The 27,799-nt window shown below is 33.0% G+C and overlaps 1 protein-coding gene across 1 annotated transcript; it reads right to left on the minus strand.

Moving 5' to 3' along the window:
• Window positions 1-680: 680 nt before the first annotated feature.
• On the minus strand, window positions 681-27,722 carry LOC131039834 (G-type lectin S-receptor-like serine/threonine-protein kinase SD2-5). The gene is made up of 2 exons (XM_057972686.2): window positions 27,621-27,722; window positions 681-2,236 (listed from the first exon to the last, which is right to left on the minus strand). Exons 1-2 carry the CDS (start codon window positions 27,720-27,722, stop codon window positions 725-727), a joined length of 1,614 nt encoding a protein of 537 aa, XP_057828669.1. The 3' UTR covers window positions 681-724.
• Window positions 27,723-27,799: the final 77 nt, after the last annotated feature.

A 27,799-nucleotide genomic window follows, 5' to 3' on the forward strand; every position in this document is an offset into this window, starting at 1 on the left:
TTATTGATCCACGTTGTTCCTCCATATCCATTTGAAGCAGGCAGAGCAAATGGCAGCACAAAGAGAGCGAATGACATAAGGAAGATACTAACAAGAAGTGAAACAGAAGCAAAACTGGAAATGAAATACCTGACTACCGTCCTCCCTCAAACTAGATAGAAAAACCAAACAACAGAGAGCAGTGGACAGACATAGTTATATAAACAGTGCATACATTTAAACTGGATAGTCAATGCACGCACTTGAAACTATAGCTTACTTATGTGCGTTTCTTCGGAGAAACCACACCGATTTAAACAATACTTCAATTGATTGGTCCACACCGACTTAACAGTTTGATAATTCACGGCTTTTGCGGCTCTTCTTCCAAATGATCTTAATAGTGCTTGGTCCACACAAACAAACGAATATGCAACCAATTCTGCCGTCCTGAACTTACAAAGTCGTGGCTTGGAAATCAATTCTACAATCCAAAGCTTCGGGTCAATTTTTAGTTTTGAACTGTGCCTCATTTATAGAATAACATAATAAAACATTCTGAAATACACTAATGAATAAATAGAATAACGTATCTCCATAATAATATACTAGTTAGTAGTTTCTTCATGTAATCATAAATGATACTTTATCGAGTAGAATAATTGAACAGTTCCTACTACTCGTAAACAATATATCCAGAATCGAATCAATCAAAATTCACAGGTATGAAAGAGGAAATATAGAATCATCTTCCAGCTAATGTAGAAGACTCTGCGGTGTACGAGTGTTCCGAATTATGAGGTTCAGATAAGAGCGGGACTGAGTGGTTCGAAGCAGGGGACGAAAGAAAAGGGAAACTGCCCAACTCTACCGTCCCCTCCAATGCCCTTATTACAGTTGACATCGCTGGCCTGCTCAAAAAATCATCCTGTATACACAACATCCCCACTCCTAACATTTTGGTTGCCTCTTCCTTTACAACATCCGCTTCATCTTGAAGCCTTGAGTCTAACAAATCTGTCAATCTCCCTTCTTCGGCTTTCATCTGTAATACCGAGAATAAGCGGAACTCAGTAAGCTCTCTGCTTCTTTTTCCGCTCACAATTTCAACCAACATAACACCAAAGCTATATATATCTGCCTTCTCTGTAATATGCATATTCAACAATTCAGGAGCCATATAACCAGGTGTTCCTCTCAACATAGTTATCACTTCACTTTGCTCTCTGTTAGTCAACTTTGCAAGCCCAAAATCTGAGACCTTGGCATTGAAATGCTCATCCAGGAGAATGTTTTGGGGTTTGATGTCGAAATGAATAATTCTCTGTTCACACTCTTCATGTAAGTACACCAATCCCCGCGCTATATGAAGAACTACTTTGGATCTGGTCTTCCAATCCAGCACAAATTGATCGGAATGATTGGGAAATATCCATTTCTCAAGAGACCCATTTGGTAGATACTCATAGACGAGCATTCGATGGGATTTCTCAGCACAAAAACCTTTCAGTCTCACCAAATTAAGATGATGAATACTGCCTACCGTTTCTGCCTCTGCTTTAAACTCTTTTGTTCCTTGCCCTGCTCTGTCCAGCCGCTTCACTGCAATCTTTGTGCCATCAGACAGAACGCCTTCATAAACAGATCCGAATCCCCCGCTGCCAAGCTTCGAACTGAAATTGTTTGTAGCATTTTCCAATTCCTTGAATGAGAAACAAAAAGTTAATCCAGCCGGCCAGTTCCGAGAAGCGTCCTCATCCTCACGCTGATCACTTTTCTCCCCTGTAATGCATTTTCCAGATTTCGCCTTCCATGCCCCCAATACGAGAAACAGGACAGCGAATACACAACCAATAGCAATACCGATATCTTTAACAGAGCGATTGGCGTGCTTGGAGATGGAGATTCTCTTAACTTTAATATAAGCACTGGAATTGTAAAAGGTATCAATTGGAGTGTTCATTTGCAGAGAGTAGACATTGGACTCCAGATAACAATGACCACTAGAACTATTGCCAAAGATACCATACCTGAAAAAAGCAGCTTTGCAAGTGCAGTTTTTGAGGCAAAGAGTTTTGCATTCATCACTTGAAACCAACTCTGTGGTAGACGCATTTCCATAAGAATAAGTAAAATACGACACGTGATCCATCTCCAACAACTCATAATCTTGTAGACTGCTACTGATTGTAGATGTCTCTGGACAGACGAGAGGACTAAGTGGTAGACAGCCCGAACTGGGTTTGGAGGCATTAATCTGAGCAAAAACAACTATTGGGGTCTATTTTGCACAACTATTGGGGTCTATTTTGCACATCTATTGGTCTCACCTTTTTTTGGGCTGTTTTGGACACCTTAGCAAAAAGCATGCTGATGTGGCATCATATTTGATGATGTGGCCCTGAAATCTTAGTTATAAGCAGAGGACTTGTCAAATAAGCTGTTGTAAAAAAATCGAAGTGATTTCAAATTTCCAAGTAAGATTTTGAGAAGCGCGAAGTTAGGGTGCACAACTATTAGGTCCTTTCCCCTAGTCAAGTGAGTTTATGCCTCTCTCTCTCCTTCCAATTATCTTGCTGGACATTTTAAAATGTTATGGAACAAGTTGAAAGTCAGTGACTACCAAATCTTCTGAGATGCAAAAAGACTCTCCCATCATTGTTGCAGATTATAGCAATTAATTCTGCCATCTTAAATTTCAGACTACTTTTTCACATTTTTTAAAAATTAGTCTTTGGTTTGAACTTTGCTAGTATTTTTTTTGTTTTCATACTGGATTTTATACAACTGTTCAATATTGGATTAATGTCATGGGTTCAGACCACCTTCAATTTATTAAAAGTGTTCTGCTATTTTTTGTATTGTTAAAAGATAGACTTTATTAAAGTAATAATAGTATGAAATTTCAACGAGGATATTTTTACGGGAGTTTAATCAAATTTCACTATTGGAAAAAATCTAGTTTCTTAATTTTACACATTTAGTAAGTTCCTAAACAGTACATCAGATTTTGATGGTTTTTTGGGGATATTTTTTTACATAATTTAAGAGCTTAAAGTTATTGCTTTAGCTTCTAATTAGTTATGAATGCAAGGATTCGTTATGTGCACAAGGTCACAAAGGAGACATTTAGAAGGGATGCCCAATATCTATTCATAGGTGCCCCAAAAACCATGTGCTACAACCACACAAAAAATATTGCACAACTAATCTAATACATATTCTTCTAATAAATGTTTTTACCAATACCAATGCGCAAATCACCCAATAACCATGTGCTATGGGTACCAATAAAGTTGTGCAACACTTGCAATAATATATTCAAATTTAGATCTAGTGAGTGTACAAGTGGACAACTATTGGTACATGTGAAATATTTTAGTGGGTTTTTAATTATCATGTGTTGATTATTTTTAATTAGCATGTGTTGAATGCATTGAATGTGTCTTTATTGATAACACATTCAATGGGATAAGATTTGTCCAAATTTTTCTAACAACTGGTTACATCTGATTGGATCCTTTCTCCTTGCATTAAAGAAGAGGATAAGATTTTTGACTTTTGTAGATCTTTCTAGATTTACTTTTTCCCATTTTATTCACACCGAACTATTAAGACTAGAGAAATAAATATTTTTCTACAAATAAAAGGAAAAAGTTTGAATTATGCTAATGACTATAGCAAATATAAGCCAATAGGAAAAGAAATAAATAATTTTGATAATATTATTAAAATATGTAAAAATAATAAAACTATAGAAATGTTAATAGATTTTTTTAATTCAATGACATGATTGGACAACAAAAAGAATAAATTGCATCTAACGGATGCATAAGTCATATCATTGCATTCAAAGACACATTCAATGCATTCCAAGACACATTCAATGGGATAAGATTTGTCCAGATTTCTCTAACAACTGGTTACATCTGATTGGATCCTTTCTCCTTGCATTAAAGAAGAGGATAAGATTTTTGACTTTTTTAGATCTTTCTAGATTTACTTTTTCCCATTTTATTCAGACCGAACTATTAACACTAGAGAAATAAATATTTTTCTACAAATAAAAGAAAAAAAAATTGAATTATGCTAATGACTGTAGCAAATATAAGCCAATAGGAAAAGAAATAAATCATTTTGATAATATTATTAAAATATGTAAAAATAATAAAACTATAGAAATGTTAATAGATTTTTTTAATTCAATGACATGATTGGACAACAAAAAGAATAAATTGCATCTAACGGATGCATAAGTCATATCATTGCATTCAAAGACACATTCAATGCATTCCAAGACACATTCAATGGGATAAGATTTGTCCAGATTTCTCTAACAACTGGTTACATCTGATTGGATCCTTTCTCCTTGCATTAAAGAAGAGGATAAGATTTTTGACTTTTTTAGATCTTTCTAGATTTACTTTTTCCCATTTTATTCAGACCAAACTATTAAGACTAGAGAAATAAATATTTTTCTACAAATAAAAGAAAAAAAATTGAATTATGCTAATGACTGTAGCAAATATAAGCCAATAGGAAAAGAAATAAATCATTTTGATAATATTATTAAAATATGTAAAAATAATAAAACTATAGAAATGTTAATAGATTTTTTTAATTCAATGACATGATTGGACAACAAAAAGAATAAATTGCATCTAACGGATGCATAAGTAAGCTTGCCTATCGGCAGGAACTAATAATATTTTATAGCTTTTTAAACTATTATATATGTATGTAGAGACATAATAGATAAGGAGTTGACTATAAGAACAATTTAAATGTTTAGTTAAAAATATTTCATTTTAAAATTTGTTTACTTTATCTTATATTGTAAAGATACTTTATTTCTAAATGATAATGTAATTAAGCATAAGAACTACTCACAAATAAATGAATCATTTATTTTGACTTTTAGTTGAAAAACTATTTTTATTTTCAATCAAAATAACATTTTTTATATCTATCTAAAATGCTAAATAGATAAGTAGATAGATGAGAAAATATAGAAACTACTTATTTTAATATACAAAACCTTTAAATATGAAAAATCTAAGGCCAAATAACCCATTTCAGAATACTATTGACATTGTAAGAGGATGCCTTAATAGTTCAAAAGTTAACTTCAACAACAACCACCAACTTGCAAAAAAATTTACATTAGAAGAGACAAAGACAACCCATATCAATTAATGTGTGTACATAGGTGGTGTGAGAGAAGACAATAGTGACATAAATTATCATGATAAAGCGTCTCATTGAGTTGTTAATTCTTTTATAGCAATAATCACACCAAAAATGAAGAGGGGATTTAGAAGACATATCAAAATCAAAAGTTGATTAATAGATTTTGTGAGGGGGTCAAAGGTAGAAACCCAAGGTTTCAACATTGTATGCTATGCTCAAAACTAGGAATGGTCATCAAGGATAGCATCCTAATTGGAGGGAAAATAAAAGATTACTAAAGGAATTCTTTAGCACATTAAATTTTTTTATTTCCCTATATACGAGAGGTTATGGCTCCAACAAGTAATTATTCTTTTATTAAAGGTACAACAACCAAATGGGTTCGAGAAAAAAAAAAGGAATCATAGAGAAAGATCTTCAGCAAGAAGATTTGAACAATAATAAATTTTGTTCATAGTACAACAAACCACAAAATCACTATTCAAGGGAGAAATTTTATTTTGAAAAGATCTTTATCTAGATTTACAAGAAAGAAAAAGCAAGGATCTTAATTTTTGTTTTCTTTCCCTTTTCTCTTTTTTGTTTTCCTCTAAAAAAAAACTGAATTAATTAAAAAGAAATCCATATTTCCACTAATTGGAAGAAACGTTTAGCTATGCATTTCTCGAATAAAAGAAATGAATTTCCTTTTGATTATTCCTCCTAACAAATTAAGTTGAGAAATTTTTTTTTATAAATGAAGAATCAAGAGATGGATAAAAATTGTTTTTTTTGAAAAATACAAATTTTTACTCGTATAAATAAACGTAGAGAGAGGAGAACATGGATCATTGAAGCTTGATGTTGAATACTCTCCAACCTTCTAGCTATCCTTTCTAGATCTTCCTTGCAACTTGATGAAAATACTCAAGAACCAACTTAACAATCCTACCAAAAGATTGAAACTACAAAAGAAATCCTACTTCTATCAATGAAAAACTTGACAGAAATTTCTTCACAATAAAAACCATGAACTCCTTTTTTGAAAGCTTGCATACATTATCTAGAAAAAAAAACCCTCAATTCCACTATCTAGGGAAATTAGTTGAAAATGAGATTATTTTCCAATATTGGTTCCATGCAAAATTGATTAATAACTTAGTGGGGGAAGTTACATGCAAGAAATTAAAGAATGAAGATTCCTCTAGAAGTTTCTAATTTCTCGTACAACATGCGCCTATTTGAAAATGAGAAATTAAATAATGTCTAATTAAATTATATTGTCCAAGTGTGTATGCAAGTCCATTAGTTAACCTTTTATAATAATTATTCAACCATATTCAATAGCTCAACCACAAAAAGATATAATAGTAATAGTATCAAATCAAAAGTGATAAAGGAGGGTTATGACATCCTTTCCCCCTTAAATTGTGCATTGTCCCGATGAACTTATTCAATGTATCCATAAAAGATTCTATAGTTCATGATTAGTCTAAAACAAAAAGGAAACAACTGCTCCATTTCCCTAGTATCTCCCCATTTGGCATTTTTTCATCATATTGATTCCATTGTACTTTGCATTGATCAACCTCTTTGCTGTGCAATTGGTACTGGTGCTTCTCGAAGATTCTAAATGGCTATATCATTATTCCTCCTATTTCTTGGACCTGTAAGGCATCCCAATTCAGGATATTTTTTTCATCAAGCACATACTTTTTAAGAAGAGATACATGGAAGACATCATGGATTTAGCTCAATTGGGGAGGTAAGGCCAACTGGTATGCAACTAGATTAATCCTATCCGAGATCTCAAAAGTCCCAACATAACGAGGTGCAAGCTTAGTCATTTTACCAAACCTTATGGAACTCTTGTGTGGCCTAACCCTTAGGAAGACTTTCTCTCCCACCTCAAACTCCCTTGGTGTCTTGTTCTTATCTGCATAACTCTTCTGCAAATCTGAGGATTCCTTCAATGTTTGCCTAATATCCTTAGATTTCCTTTCCATTTCCTTCAACATATCTAGACCAATAATTACTCTATCTTAAAGATTGTCCCAACTCAAAGGTGTTTGACATGGCCTACCATACAATGCTTGAAAAGGTGACATTCCCAAGGATGTTTGAAATGTGTTATTGTAATTGAAATCTACTAGAGGTAGGTACTCTTCCCATTTATTTTGTTGGTCCATGCAGTACATGCAAAGTAGATCTTCCAAAATCTAATTTGTCCTTTCTATTGGACCATTAGTTTTAGGATGGTATGCAGTACTATAATTTAGATGAGTTCCCAAAGTTGATTGAAGAGTTGTCCAAAACCTTGAAGTGAAGCTATCATTTCTATCTAATATGATTTTCTCTAGCATTCCATGCAAGATAAATATTTCCTTAACAAAGCACCTTGCCAAGGTAGGTGCGTCATCCGTCAGATTCCTTGGTATAAAGTTTGCCACCTTAGTGAGTTTTTCAATTACCACCATTATTGTATCATGCCTAGAAGGTGACATGGGAAACCCTTGGACAAAATCCATGCTAATAACTTGCCACTTATGTTGAGGTACATCATGTAGCTGTAATAATCTAGCTGGATGTCTATGCTTTGCCTTTACTTTTTTACACTCCAAACATTTAGACACATACTTAACTATGTCATTCTTCATCCCTTGCCAAAATTATAGCTTCTTTACATCTGCATAAAGTTTATTAACCCCTGGGTGCTCTAAGTAAGGGGTATTATGGGCCTCCAATACGACTACCTTCCTTAAGTCCACTAAATTTGGAACATAGATTCTGTTATTTTAACTGAGTAACCCTTCTTTATCTAACATATACCCTTCAACCTTAGGATCAGTTGGATCATACTCTAAAGTTAATTTGACTTCCTCATACCATGGATCAAGTTATTTCCCATCTATTATTTTCTTCTTGAAAGTGGTTTTGAATGTTGCTATAGTCATCAAGTGCCTCCTCCTACTTAAGGCATCTACCACCCTATTTTCCTTCCCCTTAATATATTCAATTTCAAAATCATATTCACTTAGAAATTATAACCACCTTCTTTGTCTAGCATTTAAATGGGGTTGGGTAAAAATGTACTTTCGTCCTTCACTATCTGATTTTAACTCAAAGGGCTTCCCAAGTAGGAAGTATCTCCATTTTTGTAGGGCATGCACAATTGCTGCTAACTCTAAGTCATGGGGTGCATAATTAACTTCGTCAGTCTTCAACTTCCTCGATTCGTAAGACACTACCTCTTCATCTTGGATAAGTACTCCTCCTAAAACTTCAATAGAAGCATCTGTTACAACTATGAAGTGTCCATTCGGATCTGGTACCCTTAAAAAGGATGTTGAAGATAGTTTTTCTTTCAAAATTTGAAATGCCTTATCACTTTTCTCTGTCCACACAAACGTTTTACCTTTCCTTTGCAATGATATGATAGGGTTTGCTATCTTAGAGAATCCTTCAACAAACCTCCTATAGTACCCTGCTAGCCCCATAAAGCTTCTTACCTCAGAAACATTTTTAGTGGTTGACCATTCTACTATTGCCTTTATCTTATCTAGATCAAATGCTATTCCTTCCTTTGATATGATATGCCCAACGTTGTGAACCTTTTCTTCAAAGAAGGCACATTTTGATAGTTTTCCATATAAATTATGTTTCCTCAACCTTTGCAAAACCATTTGTAGGTCTACTAAATGTTCCTCCTCATTCCTAGATTAAATCATGATGTCATCCAAAAATACCAAGACAAATTTTTCCAAGTATTCATGGAGTACACTATTCATTAGGTTCATAAATGCAGTTGGGGCACTGGTTACACCAAAAGGTACTACCGTGAATTCATAATGCCCATATATAGTCCTGAAAGTTGTCTTCAAAATTTCCTCTTCTTTAATTCTGAGTTAATGATATGTTGATCAGAGGTCTATCTTCAATAAAACTACTTCTCCTTTCATTTGGTCAAAAAGATCCTCTATTCGAGGTAAGGGATACCTATTCTTTATTGTTACCTTGTTCAACATCCTATAGTCAATGCATAGTCTTAAGGTCCCATCCTTTTTCTTAACAAATAAGACTGGCTCTCCCCATGGTGATACACTTGACCTTATTAATCCCTTGGCTAAGAGTTCCTCCAATTTCATTTTGAGTTCATGTAATTATGTTGTGTTCATTCGGTAAGGTGCCCTTGATACTAGTTCAACTCCTTGTAGTATGTTGATAGAAAAGCCAAAACTTCCTCTTAGGGGGTAAGCCCAGTATATTTTCTAGAAATACATCCTTGAATTATCATAAGGAAGGGGTACTTTCAAAGGTTGGGGTATTTTCCTCTTCATCTTCATCAATTCCAACCATATAGATTAGGCCTACTCTTCTTCTTTCCTTCTTTATTTGCATGGCTGATATGGTTTCTATGTTAATGGGTTTAAACTTTCCTTGGATTTTTACCCTTTTTCCCCCATTATCCAAACATTCAACAACTTTGTTATAGCAATATATGCTAGCTTGATAATCTGTTAACCAACTCATTTCAATAATAATATCATATAACCGTAGGAGTGCCACATAGAGATCTACCCATGTTTCCAACTCAGGAAATTGTACCCTTGCTTTTGACAAACACTTAGTTACTTCCCTAGTTGCGTTATCCCTATATTGAACCGTCCACGATGAATCCATTTTTTTAATTCTTAATACATATTTACTTACTAATTCAGGTGAAATGAAACATTCAGATGACCTAGTGTCAATTAAAATTGAAATTGGTTGTTCAAATAGTGTACCTAGATATAGTTTCCACAGGAACATTCTGAAATCTTGTTCTTCGGTTCCAAACTGTTGCATGACTACTTTGTTGAGGTCCTTGTTGTTCTTGATTGGCCCTAATCCAACCTTGCATTCTGGGGCATTCTCTATCAAAGTGGTTTCCCTGACACATAAAACAACCACCTAGAGGTCCCCTCCTGCCTTAATTCCTAGGGGGATCATTCCTTGTTTCGTTGGCCCTGGGTAGATAAGTTGTCCTATTGTGTTGGTCATTCTTGTTATAATTTTCCCTGTTATTATTATTATTATTATTATTATTTTCATTCCTCTTATATTGATTAGGGAGTGGCCTTCTTTCGAAAGAATTATTCCTTTGACTTTTGTTGAAGTTAGTGTCCCACTTGAATTCATGCTTCCTTTTGAATGAGTGGTTCCCATTATAGTTTTGCCTTGCTGTTGTTAGGGCTTGAATCTTTCTATCCTGCCTTAGGGGCTTTTCAAGTACTTCGTTCATATTTTTGGGTCCATAGATGTTGACCTCTACCCCTATGTTGGTATTCATTCCCAAAATGAACTTCCTCGTTTGACCTTCTTCATCCTTCCAGTATGTAGAAACGTACTTAAGAAATTTAGCGAAGCTATACCAATATTGCTAGACTGATAGGGACCCTTGTCATAGATTATGGAACTTTGTTGCCTTCTCTTCAAACAACAATTATGGTAACCACCTTGTATGGAAATGGTGAACAAATTGATCCCATGTGATCGTATCCCTGCTATACCCATTTTTATCCTTTGTGTTGGTCCACCAACTAGTTGCCTCCCCTGTGAGTTGATAGGAACCCCATAAAGCCTTGGTTGTTTTGGTTAAATCCCTTAGTTTGAAATATTTTTCCATTTCATTTAACCAATTTTCAGCTCCTTCACCAATTTTCTTCCCATAGAACTTAGGGGGGTGATTTTCTTCAAATCCTCAGAGAGTTCCAACAAGTTATTTTCTCTTCTATTATCCATCACATTCCCTTGATTATTACCAGGGTTCCCATTTTCAATTCCACTTCTATTTTTGATGTCATTCCGCCTTTCCCTAAGGTCTTGCATTGATTGCTCCAAGAAGTTGATCTTATCCCTTTGTTTGGTTAACAGATTGATTATAGCATCAACCTCATCTTCGTTATTCCCTTAGTTTTGTTGATTCCCTTCATGATTTTCCTCATGATTTTCTTCACGGTTTTCCTCATGGTTAGGTTCCCTTTGTCTCCTAGTGGTAGCACGTCTTCCATTTCCCCTTCCTCTTCCTCTTCCTCTTCCTCTTCCTCTAGCCATCGAGGGTTTTACCTGAAATTTAATTTATATAGTTAGTTCTTTGATTTTAAGATTTTATAATTTAATCTCTAGAATTGCAAGACACTCTCTTAGTTGTGTAAGTTGAAGTGAGCACAAGGCCTCATTTTGAACCTTCACTTTGATACCACATGTAAAACCCAATCCACTACATAAGAATTTTGACCATTTTTAAAAAAAAATAATTTATGTTTGATTCAATCACATAATCTGGGAATCTATCCAATTGGATTAGGCATTCATTCATCTGGGATGAGCATCTAACCATATGGATTAGACATCTATCCAACGGGGCAAGAGGTTCCATCTATCCAATATGGGATAGACAGCTACTCAAACGGGGTAGGCATCTATCCAACTTGGGATAGCAAGTTCTCTGGCCAGAGACTTAGACTCATCAGAACCATCCAGGTCCTGAGTCACTTACTAAGAACTACACTTCTCTAATAGGAGTGCACCAAGGTCATCATCCTTAGGAGAAAATAGAATAACATAATGCAAGCTTGAATTTTGCCTTAGAATTTTGCCTAAATCCTTGGGAAGTCAAGCGAATCCATACGGGATTCCTTCCGAGTATGCATCGATTTAATTTTTCCTTCATTTCCCTTATCTTCTAATTAGGAGGCTTCACAATCTAACTACTAACCAAAATCCTAGACCTCATCCCTGAACGCCTGAGAACTAGGGACAACTTCATCCCTAAACTGCCTACATACCCATTTTGGCATAGGATCAAAGCGTAACTTATGTAGTTTTTTTTCTAATCTATGGTTTAATGTAAATTGTTTTGTGAGTACAAAACCCTTTCTAGGCTGAATGCCCCAAACAGTTTCTCTAAGCTTGCTACCCATGATGGTAGCTTTTAAGAAAAGGCTCAAGGTGGCCTATTGCTTGTGGCCTAACACAAACAGGTCCTAATACCTATCATAAGCGTCACCCTTGACCCAATTATCAATCATCAAACATCCTTCAAGATTAAGCCAAGCTTTAAAGGCATCTCACTCAATCAACTCTAAGGGGTTTACTAAATTTTTATCTAGCGGATGTAAATTCATTTAAAGATCTTATTAGGTTGTCGATCAAAGGGGGATTTCCCACCCCCTGGATTTTAACTTCCAAGTGTCCCTTATTACTCCCCAATGATTTATAGGGATGATGCTATAGACGTTGTTGATACAACTTTATTAGGCATTAGGTGCAATAGTTCAACATGACGACATTACCCGTAAGCGTGACCTAGAGACACCGTATATACCGAATGCTTCTAAGTTTTTTGTTTCCAACTCCTCTTGCTTAGTTTTTTAAAAAGAGGTCCAACTATTATTCTATGGACGATTAAAATAAACATCACTCTAGAGTAATTTAAAGTTGAGACTATTTTGCAAGAATTAAATAATTGAAAAAAAATAACTCATGAATTTAATTATACATATAAAGGAAAGAGATTTACTTAAATGTAACAACTTAATTTACTACTAGGTGGTCTATATTCAAAAGAAAGAGTTATCATGTAGTTTTCATAAAATGTAATAACATAACTAGGGACGTAATAATGGCTCAAATGTGTAATTGTATGAGAGTGATTAAATTTATAAAAGGTGTACATTGTCTAGCAACCAACTAAAATTTTCTTCCATCAAGAATTATACTTCATGTCATCAAATCAAATATTATAATAATCAATACAATTTATATTCAAGTTCAACTACCTATACAAATCAAATTTATTTATTTTTTTTGATAAAAAAATGTTAAAATTACAATCAATTAGTTCCAATTAACTTTGATAATTTACTAATGCATTAAAACAATTACCATATGATTATCTTGTAAAGATAATTTACTACTGATAATTCCAATTCATAATTTACTAATGCATAAAACTAAATACCATATAATTAACATGTAAAAATAATTTACTAATATTAATTCTAATTAAGATTGATAATTTACTAGAGCATAAAAATAAATACCATAGTTAACATGTAAAAAATAACCCACTTAGTCTATGTATTACTAATTAAATTTATTATTATTATTTTTCTTTGTAAAAACTTATGGTACCACTTATAACCATAACTATATTGTTTACTTTAACCTTCTAATTAGTTAATGTAAATTAAATTATATCAATATGAAAATCAAATTTATAATGGCAAAACGATTTCAAAATTATTAATACAAATGCAGTCAAAACAAATTTCATAGTTATAAATGTAAAAGTCAAAACGAATATTCAAACACCAAAATAGGCAGTTACTCTATTAAATTGCATGGAGATGTAATTAGAAAATGAGTGGGGAGTGTGGAGTGGGCCCACGACACCCCCCCACCCTGCCCCAACTTCCCATGTAAAAAGTATTTCCAATATAAAAGGATTCTTTTTAATGGAAACAACATGCCCTTTCTTTCTTTAAAAAAAAAAATACATTTATATCAATGAATAACTCCTAATTAAAATTTATATTGTATTTCAATATGCATGATATTATTAACATATTCCTATAATATATAATCTGATTTGTATTAATATTCATTGATAGACTTAAATAAATAAACAATATGGATAACAAATTTAATTTTTCAAAAATTTTAGATAAATAAATAATAATAAATAATCACATATGTCAATTTATTTTTCACAGGGAGATTTAAATGAGTAAAAATAATCATAGATAACAAAATAGTTTTCATAGAGAGACTTGGAAATATAAAATCAACTGCACAAGAGACTTAAATAAATAAATAAACACTGATATCAAATTAGTTTTTACAGAGATTTTAATGAACAAATAATCACAGGTAACAATTATATAGTCAAAGGAGACATAAGATTTAGAAAACCATAATAGATTGTAAAAGTAAAATTACATATAGATTTATCCAATTCACAGAGAAGAACAAGTGGAGTAAAATTTTATCATAGATGCATTTTTTTTGGATGAACAATATCATACTCTCAAAGGAAGGGTATTGTTTGTAGGGAAATAATATGGTAAAATTATCCCCAGTTGAACAATGAGAAAAGTATTCTTCATAGAGAAGTAATATGGTAATATTTCTTTTTCTATAGAGAAATAATCTGATGAGTTTGTTCGTAGAAGAAGAAAATAAAATAAATAGAACAACTATATTTGCAAGAGATAGGAAAATGTATTCACAAAAAGATTCATTGACATGGAAAGGAAATTATGTTCACAAATGTACTCTTCTCAGATAATCTTCACAAGGTCATAAAACACTCAGAGATTAATATGATGGAATTAAACTTGACAAAGAGGGGTTTCCTCGTAACAAGTAATTATTTACTTATTGAACGTAAAACAACCAAATGGGTCCGAGAAGAAAAAAAGGAATCATAGAGAAAGATCTTGAGTAAGAAGATTTGAACAATAATAAATTTTGCTCAGAGTACAACAAGCCACAAAATCAATTTTCAAGGGAGAAATTTTCTTTGAAAATATCTTTATCTAGGTTTACAAGAACGCAAAGGCAAGGATCTGAATTTTTGTTTCCTTTCTCTTTTTTTTTTTCCTCTAAAAAAAATAGATTGATTAAAAATAAATCATTATTTCCATTAATTGCAAGAAACATTTATCTATGCATTTCTCAAATAAAAGAAATGGATTTCCTTTTGATTATTCCTCCTAACAAATTAAGTTGAGCAAATTTCTTTTATAAATGAAGAATCAAGAGATGGATAATTTTTTTTTTTTTCAAAAATACAAATTTTTACTCGTATACGAAAAAGTAGAGAGAGGAGAAGATGGATTGTTGAAGCTTGATGCTGAATCCTCTCCAACCTTCTACCAATCCTTTCTAGATCTTCCTTGCAAGTTGATGAAAATCCTGAAGAATCAACTTAACAATCCTACCAAAAGATTAAAACTACAAAAGAAATCCTACTTCTATCAAATGAAAAACTTCAGAGAAATTTCTTCACAATAAAAACCATGAACTCCTTTTTTGAAAGCTTGCATACATTATATAGAAAAAAACCCTCAATTCCACTATCTAGGGAAATTAATTGAAAATGAGATTCTTTTCCAATATTGGTTGCATGCAAAATTGATTAATAACTTAGTGGGGGAAGTTACATGCAAGAAATTAAAGAATGAAGATTCCTCTAGAAGTTTCTAATTTCTCCTACAACTTGTGCCTATTTGAAAATGAGAAATTAAATAATGCCTAATTAAATTATATTCTCCAAGTGTGTATGCAGGTCCATTAGTTAACCTTTTATAATAATTATTCAACCATATTCAATAGCTTAACCACAAAAATATATAATAGTAATAGTATCAAATCAAAAAGTGATAAAGGAGGGTTATGACAATAAAACCTCCCAAAGGAACCCCTCAAAGAAAATGGTGGGCACACCATTCACCATAGAGTAGTAAGAAAGAAAGGGTGGGGTAGAGTGAACTACAACATGAGAAGGTGCACAACCAAGAACTACAACATAATTGACACCATTGGCACAACCCAAAGTTAAGTTGTTAAAAGGGAATGCAAAAAAGAATCATCATTCAAAATGGGCTTTCTTTGAGCTGGCCCAATGATCATATCAGCAACCATATAATCCATAGAACATGAGAAAATATCCTTATTAGTACTTAAATATATCAATTCAACCATGAGATCATTGCAGTCTCGAAAATACAGTTTGGAGGGTGGGAAAGAACAAATTATTTCATATTTCTAGTCACGTTCCATGGGTAAGAGAGTCGGGGGTTAGATATTTGATAGTTATTATAAGAGAGTTTCACTAAAATCATGCATATTCTTAAGAGATGAAAAATTGAATTATATGTAATATTAGATTTTGCATATGCTTAGGAGATAGAGAATTGAAATGTACGTAATATTCCTAGAAATGTGATTTACATTTAAAAATCAAAGGATGGAGGATGTTTTGAAGGTATTATAGCTTTATAGTTATTATGGTTGAGATTGTCATAATGGGTTAAATGTGATGTAAAATAATATAACAATTTTTTTTCCTTATAAATAATTTATCACAAATTAGAAAATAAAATATACAAATCTATAAGAAAACCTTAAATTAAATTCAAAATTCAACATGTCTAAGATATTTTCCATAGCATATTTATCCCACTTAATATTAAAAATGTAAATTATTTTTATGTTTGTAATAGTAAATCTCGCACACATGTCAATTTTCATTTAATTTTTTGTTTGGTTTATGAAATATGTGATACATATTTGTATTGAAATATAGCATATTTTTGTGTGAATATGGAATCACTCCCGTAACTTTTACCATTTGTATATACACAATATTCCTATATACTTAGTCTTTACCTCATTATTATATGCACATTCTATAACATTTTCCTTATCCTCCTATTTATCATACTCAATATACATCTACTTCTATATGGAAATTAGCTACTTGATATTAAATTATTTTCCCACCTAAATTTATTTTCATTCTTTCAAGGTTGACCTCACAACCATAGACATGTATCTTTCAAAAATAACATTTTAATTCAAGTTTTGGCTAACTAGGCTTGTTTATTTGTTCGTCATTAACTAAAGTTATGTGCTATTGTTTAAAGACATTTAATGCATTCAATCTAATAATCCAAGCATTAATTAAAATCCTCTCACTCTAGATCATTAAATGAGAAGTAAAGAGCAACATGGTTTGATTTGGACCATTAGTAATACAATTAATGTGCATACATCATATTAAGAAGCCTCCTTGTTGTCTTCCAACTTTGTAGACATTTCCCAAGTTTAACTTAGAAGAACATGTCTCCTTGAAAAAAAAAACATCCAAAGGTATTTTAAATACCACTAGCCATCAAATACCAAGAAAGAGAAAAAAGGGTCGAGTGAGTAATAAGAAAAGTTTTATTTTTGTATAACAATCACCCCAAACTTAGAAGTTGAATTAATCACATGAAACTTGACCTATACCTACAAACTCATCTATGCAATAGCACTAGAGACAACATAGAATCCAAAAAAATATTCCAACAAAAATATTACATTTCCATACTGAAACAAAGCATATTTAAATTATAAATTTTGAATAATTTAATGGCAGTTACATATTATTAGTTTATTACAACTATGATTATTTAATCTACTCTATAAATAGTTAATTAGATTTCAATTATGAACGTGAATTAATGTTTAGGAAAGTTTTCTCCTTCAAAATTCTATGGCCATAAATATTTGGATATGGATTTATTTAAGTAGCTTAAGAGGATACAACTCAATTGATTCATTGAAGCATATGTATTGAATAGGTATGTAGATCAATAATCTTTAACTTCAAACATTACATTTGTCTATGGATGTATAGTGTCATGGTTAATACACTTCATTGGTGAAATGACCACCAAGATTCAAACCCCTTACCAGACATCATAAATAAAATAAAATTAAAAAAAAAATACAACACAACACAACTACTTAACCTTCAAACCTTACACGTCAAACTCTCTCAACTAACATTTTTTCCTATTGTTTTAAGCGATTAGATAACCATCTATAATTTTCATGTAAAATTTGGATAGAAATGTTTATTCATGGATCACACTGACACAATATTGGTAAAAGGAGCATGTTCAAATCGACATTCTGAATCTTCCACCATTCATAATAATATCCTAGTGCTAAGAACAAGGGTGAAGAAAGTGTGCAATAATCACCAATCAGGATAAGGATGTTGTTGTTATACACTATTTATCGAATGCCAAAGTTGAATCCAAGTAGTGTGTCATAGCAACCAATATCCACGCTAACCACTTCTCTTTTAAATATTCCTTTTGAACTTATATTTGGTCTTCCAGTCCAACACAAGCTTCAGACTATCCTTCCTAAAATAGTTAGTAGACATAGGATCTCCTCAAGTTGTTAAACTTCTGCAAAACGAGGACTAAGCTCTGATACCAATTGTTAGGTCTCGGAGGAAACTGAGAGGGGGGGGTGAATCCATTGTCTATTAATTTCAAGCCAAATATACTTTAACCAAACTTAATGCTTAATACCAGTAAACCAAAATTTAATGCTGGTAGATAGTTTAGTAGTTAATAATAGTACCAGTAAAGTTTAATGCATGAAATAGAAAGACAAATAACATACACAACACATAACATAGTTATTTGTACGTGGAAACCCTGCAAGGGGAAAAACCATGGTGTGAAACCTTACCCACAATCAAATGATACTACTGCAGATAGTATTTGTGTACAAATGGGGTCTGCACATGCAGAAAGGCCAACTGCCTAGAGCTCACTGCTCAATCACAAAAAGAGAGTCACACTGACTACAATTGGATGGATAAATCCAATGATAATGTACTGCTTAAAATAGCATCTTCATATGCTAGATTCAGTATTGGTTAAGCTCAGATTGTCTTCTTCATACCTTTCTTCAATATTCAAATGATGTTTGTGTGTATAGCTCTGCTTATATTTGCATATACCTTATTACAATCCTTTTCGTACTCTTCTACATAATCTCACAAATGAGATCTTACATATATACCAAAACCTAAGACCAAATGTGCAGGTCAGCTTACAAAGAATATTACAATTAAATCAATTACAAATGAATCAATATGCGATGCATGATGTTGGCTCAATATATTTACAATAATAACCAATCATCTTCATAATGTGTCATGCTGATTTGGAGTAGATAACGCTTGTCGGTCCATAACCTAGACCTATTTGCCAGAAACAACAAATATGCAAACCCAATTAGATCGATGACCAAATCACCAAAACAAAGTGTCCAAACAATGTCTTCAATATAACCTAGTAATCTCCAAGTCATTCTAAGTGCCAGTGAACAATATAACCTGCCGGTGAACCAGATACTAGTGAGTATGCATAAGTCAGTGAACATGCCGGTGAACATAACCAAAGATCTCCGAGTGTTTGACAAGTGTTGAAATCAATGACAAAACTAATGCAACATATCCAAAATACCAACAATATCCCCCTTTGGTATTGATGACAACACAAGATGGAAAAACCATCTAAGTGCAAAACCGAAATACCAGAAACCAAAAACCAACAATCTCCAAAGAGATCATTATCCAGAAATCAAAATACATAATATCTCTCCCCCTCGGAATAATCTCTCCCTAAATATAGTGTGCTTTTCCATAGATATCTCTCCCCCTTTGACATCAAATGCCAAAGTAATACAAAACCAAATAAAATAGTTCATAGAATTTATTACAAAATACCAACTTATCCAACTACTCCCCCTGAGAAGTAGTTCTCCTCATCAAGGCTGGAAAAAAGATTTCTCTGTTAATTCTGTCGGTTTGATGCCATGCTCCAACTGTCTAAGTTTCTATTGATGAGGGTATAACTCCAAGCTGATCTCTAAGATATTCAAAAGTTTCCTTTGGCAAAGGCTTAGTAAAAATATCTGCAATCTGTTCTTTAGTATTCACATAAACCAATTTCACTTCTTTTCCTTCAACATTCTCTTTCATAAAATTTAATTTGATAGAAACATGTTTAGTTTTAGAGTGAAATACCGGATTCTCAGATATATCAATTGCTGCCATATTATCATAGTAAATGATTAGAGGTTCCTTGCATTTTACCTTTATGTCCTTCAACATTTTCTTGATCCATAATACCTATGTACAATTGGTTGCTAGTGCAACATATTGTGATTCTGATGCTAATAAAGATGTACAAATTTGTTTCTTTCTCAACCAAGAAATTAGTCTGCTACCAAGAAAAAATGCTCTGCTGGTGGTTCTTTTTCTGTCATCTACATCTCCTACCCAATTTGCATCTATGTATGCACATAAATCTAAATTTTCATCTTTAGGATACCATTAACCAAGATTTGTAGTGCCTTGTAGATACTATAAAATCCTTTTCACTGTTGATTCATGATTTTCCTTAGGATTACTCTAAAATATTGAAACAATACATACTACATTCATAATATCAGGGCTTGTTTGTGTCAAATACAGTAAACCTCATATCATAGACTTGTATCTTGTCAGATTAATAGGTGTTGATTCATCCTTCAATGATAGTTTATTAGTTGTAGTCATAGGTGTACTTATCGGTTTAGAGTTTTCCATGCCAAATTTCTTAAGTAATTCCTTCAAGTACTTTGATTGATTTATGAATATACCTCTATCAGTCTGTGAAATATGCAATCCCAAAAAGAATTTTATCTCTCCAATCATAAACATTTCAAATTCTTCCTACATCTTATTAGAAAATTCTTTACACAATCCATCTTCTCCTCCAAAAATAATATCATCAACAAAAACTTCAATAACCAAGATATCATCATTAGTCACTTTGTAGTATAATTTTTTGTCAGCATTACCTTTAGTGTAACCAAGCTTGAAAAGATATGTGTCCAATCTAGCATACCAAGCTCTAGGAGATTGATTCAATCTATATAAAGCTTTCCTTAACCTGCAAACCATAACTTTGTCATCTGTCAAAGAAAATCCATCAGGTTGTTCAATGTAGACTTCCTCTTCAAGATCACCATTCAAAAATGCACATTTAACATCCATTTGATATACTTTATAGTTCTTGTGTGCTGCAAAAGCTAAGAATAGTCTGGCTGCCTTAATTATAGCTACCGGTGCAAAGGTTTAATTGTAATCCATTCCTTCTTTCTATGAATATCCCTTACACACTAATCTTTCTTTGTTTCTAATTACCTTACCATCTTCATTGAGTTTATTTCTAAATACCCATTTAGTTCCAATTACATTTTTGTTTTTAAGTCGGGGAACCAATGTCCATGGGTTATTCTTTTCAATTTGTTCCAATTCATCTTCCATAGCTTTAATCTAATGTTTATCTTCACATGCCTCATTAATAGATGTAGGTTCAATTTGAGAAATTAAACATACCTCTTCATTTTTCAGTCTTCCTCTAGTCATAACTCCTTGACACTTGTTCCCAATTATCTAACTTTCAGAGTGATTCAATCTTACATACCGGGGTGTTTTCACTTGCTATTGTTCTTTAGCCACTGTGGAATTCTCAGATGATGCTAGTGTGACTGGATCAACATTCTATACCAGTGTACTTATAGTGAGTTCATTTGTGATTATTTCAATTATCGGTTCAGAGTCCATTGACCTTGAATTACCTCTAAACTGCTCATCAATATTCACATTTGCAATTTCAACAATTTTCTGCAATCTCTTGTTAAAACATCTATATACCTTGCTCTTAAAATAATAACCAAGAAATATTCCTTCATCACTTCCAGGATCAAATTTGCCAATATTCTCATCTCTCCTAATGTAACATTTACTTGCAAATATTCTAATATATTTAAGAGTAGGAGTATTACCAAACCATAGTTCATGAGGGGTCTTACCAGTTTCACCTTTGATGTGAACTCTATTGAATTTGTAAACAATTGTATTTACTGCTTCTCTCCAATATACATGAGGTAGGTTTTCTTCAGATATCATGCTTCTAGCTGCATCCAAGATAGTTTTGTTCTTCCTTTCCACAACTCCATTATGCTGGGTTGTATGAGGTGCATCTTTAGATGTGAATTCACCTCCTTGATAGGATCTCAAACATTTCATTTCCTTACCAGTTTCATTCTCTACCATCACCTTGAATAGTTTGAATTTCCCAAAAGCTTCTGATTTCTCCCTGAGAAAAGTAGCCCAACACATTCTAGAATAATCATCAATGATTAGCATAAAATGTCTATCTCCTTGTAAACTTCTAGTTCTTGCTGGACCACATAAATCAGTATGAATTAAGTCAAGAATATTATTAGATTTCTTTGGAATAGTCTTTAAAGTTTCTCTAACTTTCTTTCCAAATTGACATTCCTTACATACCAAATTGTGAGGTTTAACAATCTTAGGTAAATCCCTTACTGCTTTAGTTGTACTAATTTTCATAATGCAATCAAAATTTACATGACACAGTCTCTTATGCCAAAACCATCTTTCATCAACATATGCAATCAAACATGCTTTCTCATTGTTATTCCAATGAAAAATATTACCTCTAGTCCGATTACCAGTTGCAATTTCCAAACTAGTTCTATTCATGATCTTGTATTTACCATTCTTGAATTGTAACTGAAATCCTTTTTCAACTAATTGACCAGCACTCAAAAGATTGTGCTTCAAACCTTCAACATAGTAAACATTATCAGTATTGTGCTTACCATCAAAAGATATAGTGCCTTTTCCTCTGATCAAACAAGCTTTGTCATCTCCAAATATTACTAGACCTCCATTGTATTCCTGAAAGGTTAAGAATTTACTCTTATCACCAGTCATATGATGTGAACATCCATAATCAATGATCCATTCATCCTTTTCTTCAATTTTAGCTGCTAGGGCCTTCTCTACCGATTGAACAGTAGGTGTTGGTTGATCTTCTGCTATAGCAACAAAAGGCCATCCATTGTCTATTGGTTCCTCATTAGAATCATCAGTAACTCCTTCATCAGCATAATAACATGATTTGTCTTTATTCTTCCTAAATCTGTACCTTTGATATTCAGGGTTAGGCTTGTATGTTCTTTTAGCTTCCTCTTTCAATCTTGCATGTCTATCAGGACACCTAGATGCCATATGACCAATTTTATTGTAGTTAAAACATTTAAATGGTTCTTTACCTTCATACTTACTTCCAACTGGACCTTTAGGCATTTTCCTTGCAAATAGTGCTTCAAGTTCTTCCAATTCTTCATTATGTCTTCTGATTTCTTCAAGTTCTCTAGCATAGAGTGCTTTCCAATCAGATTTTTCAGATGATGATGATGATGATGCAGATGATGAAGCTTTGAAAGCCAAATCTGTCTTAATTGTAGCAATAGGACCAAATTCCTCAAGTTCAAAAGCTGAAAGTTTTCCAACCAAAGTATCTCTAGATAATGATGCATTAGGCATTGTTCTCATTTCATTAATAGAAGTTACTTTCATTTTATATGCCGGTGGAAAATCTCTCAAAACTTTAAAAACAATTTCATCTTCACTTGAGGATCCTCCACCACATTGTATACCCAAAACAATTTCATTAACTATTTCCATAAAAGCAAAAATTATTTCATCTTCTTCCATTTTCAGATTTTCATACCTGGCCCGAAATCATTCTTGTTTTGCAATTTTAACAATGGTATCACCTTCATTCAATTTCTCCATTTCATCCCAAAAAGCTTTAGCAATAGATCTATCTAATAATCCCATGATTTGTTGATCTGACAATCTGCTCAAAAGTGCTTATCTTTCTTTGCAATCATTTTCTTCATCTTTAGCCAAGGTTGGTGGATTAGGTTGACCATGAGTAGGAGAAACATAGCGATTCTTTATAACATCCGATATGTCCTTTCCAATGCAATTCAGATGTGTCTCCATTCTGATCTTCCATATGCCATAGTTAGTTCCATCAAGCTTCGGACTATCCTTCCTGAAATAGTTAGTAGACATAGGATCTCCTCAAGTCGTTAAACTTCTGCAAAACAAGGACTAAGCTCTAATACCAATTGTTAGGTCCCGGAGGAAACTGAGAGGGGGGGGGGGTGAATCCGTTGTCTATTAATTTCAACCCAAATATACTTTAACCAAACTTAATGCTTAATATTGGTAAACCAAACTTTAATGTTAGTACATAGTTTAGCAGTTAATAATAGTACCGGTAAAGTTTAATGCATGAAATAGAAAGACAAATAACATACACAACACATAACATAGTTATTTGTATGTGGAAACCCTGTAAGGGGAAAAACCATGATGGGAAACCTTACCCACAATCAGATGATACTACTATAGATAGTATGTGTGTACAAATGGGGTCTGCACATGCAGAAAGGCCAACTGCCTAGAGTTCATTGCTCAATCACAAAAAGAGAGTCACACTGACTACAATTGGATGGTTAAATCCAATGATAATGTATTGCTCAAAATAGCATCTTCATATGTTGGATTCAGTACTGATTGAGCTCAGATTGTCTTCTTCATACCTTCCTTGAATCTTCAAATGATGTCTGCGTGTATAGCTCTGCTTATATTCGCATTTACCTTATTACAATCATTTTCGCACTCTTCTACATAATCTCACAAATGAGATCTTACATATATACCAAAACCTAAGACCAAATGTGTAGGTTGGCTTACAAAGAGTATTGCAATTAAATCAATTACAAATGAATCAATATGCAATGCATGATGTCAACTCAATGCATTTACAATAATAACCAATCATCTTCCTAACGTGTCGTGCTGATCTGGAATAGATAACGCTTGTCGGTCCATAACCTAGACCTATTTGCCGATAACAACAAATATGCAAACCCAATTAGACCGATGACCAAATCGCCAAAACAAAGTGTCCAAACAATGTCTTCGATATAACCAAGTAATCTCCAATTCATTCCAAGTGTTGATGAACAATAGAACCTGCCAGTGAACCAGATACCAGTGACTGTGCATAAGTCATTGAACATGCCGGTGAACATAACCAAAGATCACCAAGTGTTTGACAAGTGTTGACATCAATGACAAAACCAATGCAACACATCCAAAATACCAACACAGATATGGATTTCTATGATAGTCCCAAAATATAGGAAAACAATGGTTATAGAGATGGAGAAAAAAGCAACTTTGGGAGGAAATACTTAGATAGGGTTCCTAGTGCTCTCGTCATGCACATTTTTATAGGAATTTTAAGGAACAAGAGCTATGAGTGTCATGATCCCAAATTTGGGCAAGTTCTACAGTTTGGACACTTCTAAGAAAGTGAAATCTAGCACCCATATCTAATACATTCAATCTATATTTTAGATATAGGTGCACCTTAGTGTCTCTATTTTATTTATGCATCTCTTAGTGTGTTTTTTTTTCTATATAATTTTGTTTCATCCATTTACATCATCGTTTGTGCATGATCTTAAATTTAATTAGCCAACATAAATTAGTCAATCCATTTTCTATGCAATAAAGGAATAAAACTTTGGTTGTTTGTATATTTTTTATTAGGGTAATTTAAAATATACACCTTCAGTCTATTTGTATTCCATTTTTTTATAGAAGAAAAGTTTATACTAGTTCTAGATTACTAGCATTTTTAGTCCATCTCTTTTTCACATCAGGTAGTTTTTCAATAGAAAAAAGAGAAAAAAAATTGTAGAGTTTTTATCTCTCCATATGCTAAACAAAATACTCAGCTTAAAAGCATGCCATATTTGGTTAAATTTATGAGGGAAACAAGGATAATCCCACAAAATAATCACGTGCTAGGAAAAAGGCTTTTCCCTAAAAGGATGAGAAAGTCACAAATCTAGTTCTAAAGTTTTTAAGCTTTAAGAAAAAATTAAAAAAAGGTCCTTAAAAGACTTTGACTACCCTTAGAAGGTCAATGATGGTCTCGGATTCCCATATGACTAGCTAACAAGTCATGTTATGCTAGGTGATCCATGGAAAGAGGCATAGATTCTACTTGACAACAAGGTGTGTTATGTTATGGGATTTGTGTAGTGCAACAAATGATTACACTAGAAAACTCTATCATGCTAGGCAACCAACAATGACAATCATACTGACAATTTGTTTTATATTAGATGAGAAATGTTCAACAATCAAACTAGCAAACCTTGCTATTCTAGTTTACCAATGCTTTGGGAGCGTGCTCATATTTTGTGAAGGGATCAAACTAGCAAGTTGTTTTATGCTAGAAGGTTGGCATAATATGGAGACACACATGTTTGGTAATGTGCATTATGTTAGGTTATCCTTAGATCATAAATTGCTTTAAATATCACACTAGTAAGCCATGCTTTAGTAGATGATCAAAATATTAAATGCCATATAATTTTTTAGAGATAGATTGTTGACCATGCCTCCAAGTGTTCTATATAAGACAACACCACTACTTAAAGGGTAAAACAATGAATAAATATGAGGAATGCGGAGGCCTCATATGCCCCCCTTAAGATATTAATATATTATCATGCTGACATCTTAAAGACGATATATATCTTCATCAGGGGCAATACACCTTAAACACCAAGGAGATATCCTTAACAAAAATGCATGCGTTCCAAGCTAGGAAGAATATCCTTATTAAGAATACAAATCTTCAAGAAAAAAAAAAGTAATTGTGAATGATATATTTCAGAAATTGTAAACAGATCCTTATGAAGGATACATAAATATCAAATGGAGGGGGGGTAAGAGATATTTCTCTAAAGATATATACCTCCATAAAGAAAAGATGTCTTCAAACAAAGATGACATCTTCAACACTAAATTGGGATGGATGTCAATAACACACACCTTCCTTCTTGCAAGGAGAGGGGATTCTTGATGAAGGATTGCACACAATTAATAGCAAGGAGAGATCATTTATAAGAGATGTATGCTTTCAAGAATGGAAGACGTCCTAATCAAGCATAGACACCTCGAAGCAAAGATAAGATCCTTATGAAGGACAAACAATTATATGCAAGGAAAGATATCTTTATAAAAGATACAACTCAATGAAAGGGAAAATGGATCCTTAAGAAGGATGAATGTATCAAAACTATTCCTAGGTCCCAATCTAAAAAAAATAAAAAATTAGGCTATTATGATGCTAGCCGAGTGTGATTGCACATAAAATTATATCACCATGAAAGATAATGAACACCTATGAGGTTAGCTACTATTGTCACAGAATGAGAAGCAACATAATACATCTTAAAATGTTATAATATTATATTGTTATTTGGATTAAGAATAAATATATGGAATCGCCTTCTCTAGTTGAACCTTGTTTCTTATGGGAGGAAGGATGAGAAAATTATCTTTTAGGAGTCTCATACAGGTTTCCATCCTCTCTAGAAATTATCCTATTTTGTGTGGGTGAATGGTTAGGTGTTGGTAGTGGGATAAGTAAGAAAGGAAAATGAAATCCTAGACTTGCTCTACTATATTGAAATTCAGGTTCTATAAGGACCTTGATTCCTTGATCCATACATCCAAAACCTTGTCCATTGTATCCTTGTTTAGAAATCATGTCAAAACCACATTAGTTATTTGTTTGCACTTTTATTGGGAAGGACTTCCATCATCTACCTCACTAAAATTTGTAATGTAAGCATATTTTGAAGCACCAAAGGGGATGAATGGATGGATAAGGATGTATCCTTGTGGGAGGATGCACATCTTTATTAGCATTATTCATATCTAGTCGAGAGGTATAAAGGTCCGTTTAGATTAAGTTGTTGGGATGGGAAGAAGTGCTTTCATAATACAATGTTTCAATTCTATTCAATGTAATGTTAGGTGACACATTATTAAGGAAATGAATAACATAATCTTCCCTCAAGACTTTGGAAGATGTATTTGTAGACCATACCAGACTGCCAATTGCGTCCTTCAACACAAGATTCCCACTGGAGGTGACTCCAATGGTGCTGTTGTCTTGCACTAGATGCTCTCTGTTTGCAGTCCACACCATTTGCAAATCACTTGGATCAGTATGAATAGAGTAGGAAAAGAATCCACATCCAAACCACGGGCTCTCACCGCCATAAG

Source organism: Cryptomeria japonica, chromosome 7 (assembly GCF_030272615.1).
Source record: "Cryptomeria japonica chromosome 7, Sugi_1.0, whole genome shotgun sequence".
Lineage (NCBI taxonomy): Eukaryota > Viridiplantae > Streptophyta > Pinopsida > Cupressales > Cupressaceae > Cryptomeria > Cryptomeria japonica.

What these genes read in the sequence shown, in the direction of transcription:
- LOC131039834 (XM_057972686.2), bottom strand. Translation starts at nt 27,722, where the DNA reads ATGGTGTGGACTGCAAACAGAGAGCATCTAGTGCAAGACAACAGCACC. An exon ending in AGGACGCAATTGGCAGTCTG is followed by an intron (nt 2,237 to 27,620) that starts GTATGGTCTACA and finishes GTTTTTGCTCAG; the next exon opens with ATTAATGCCTCCAAACCCAG.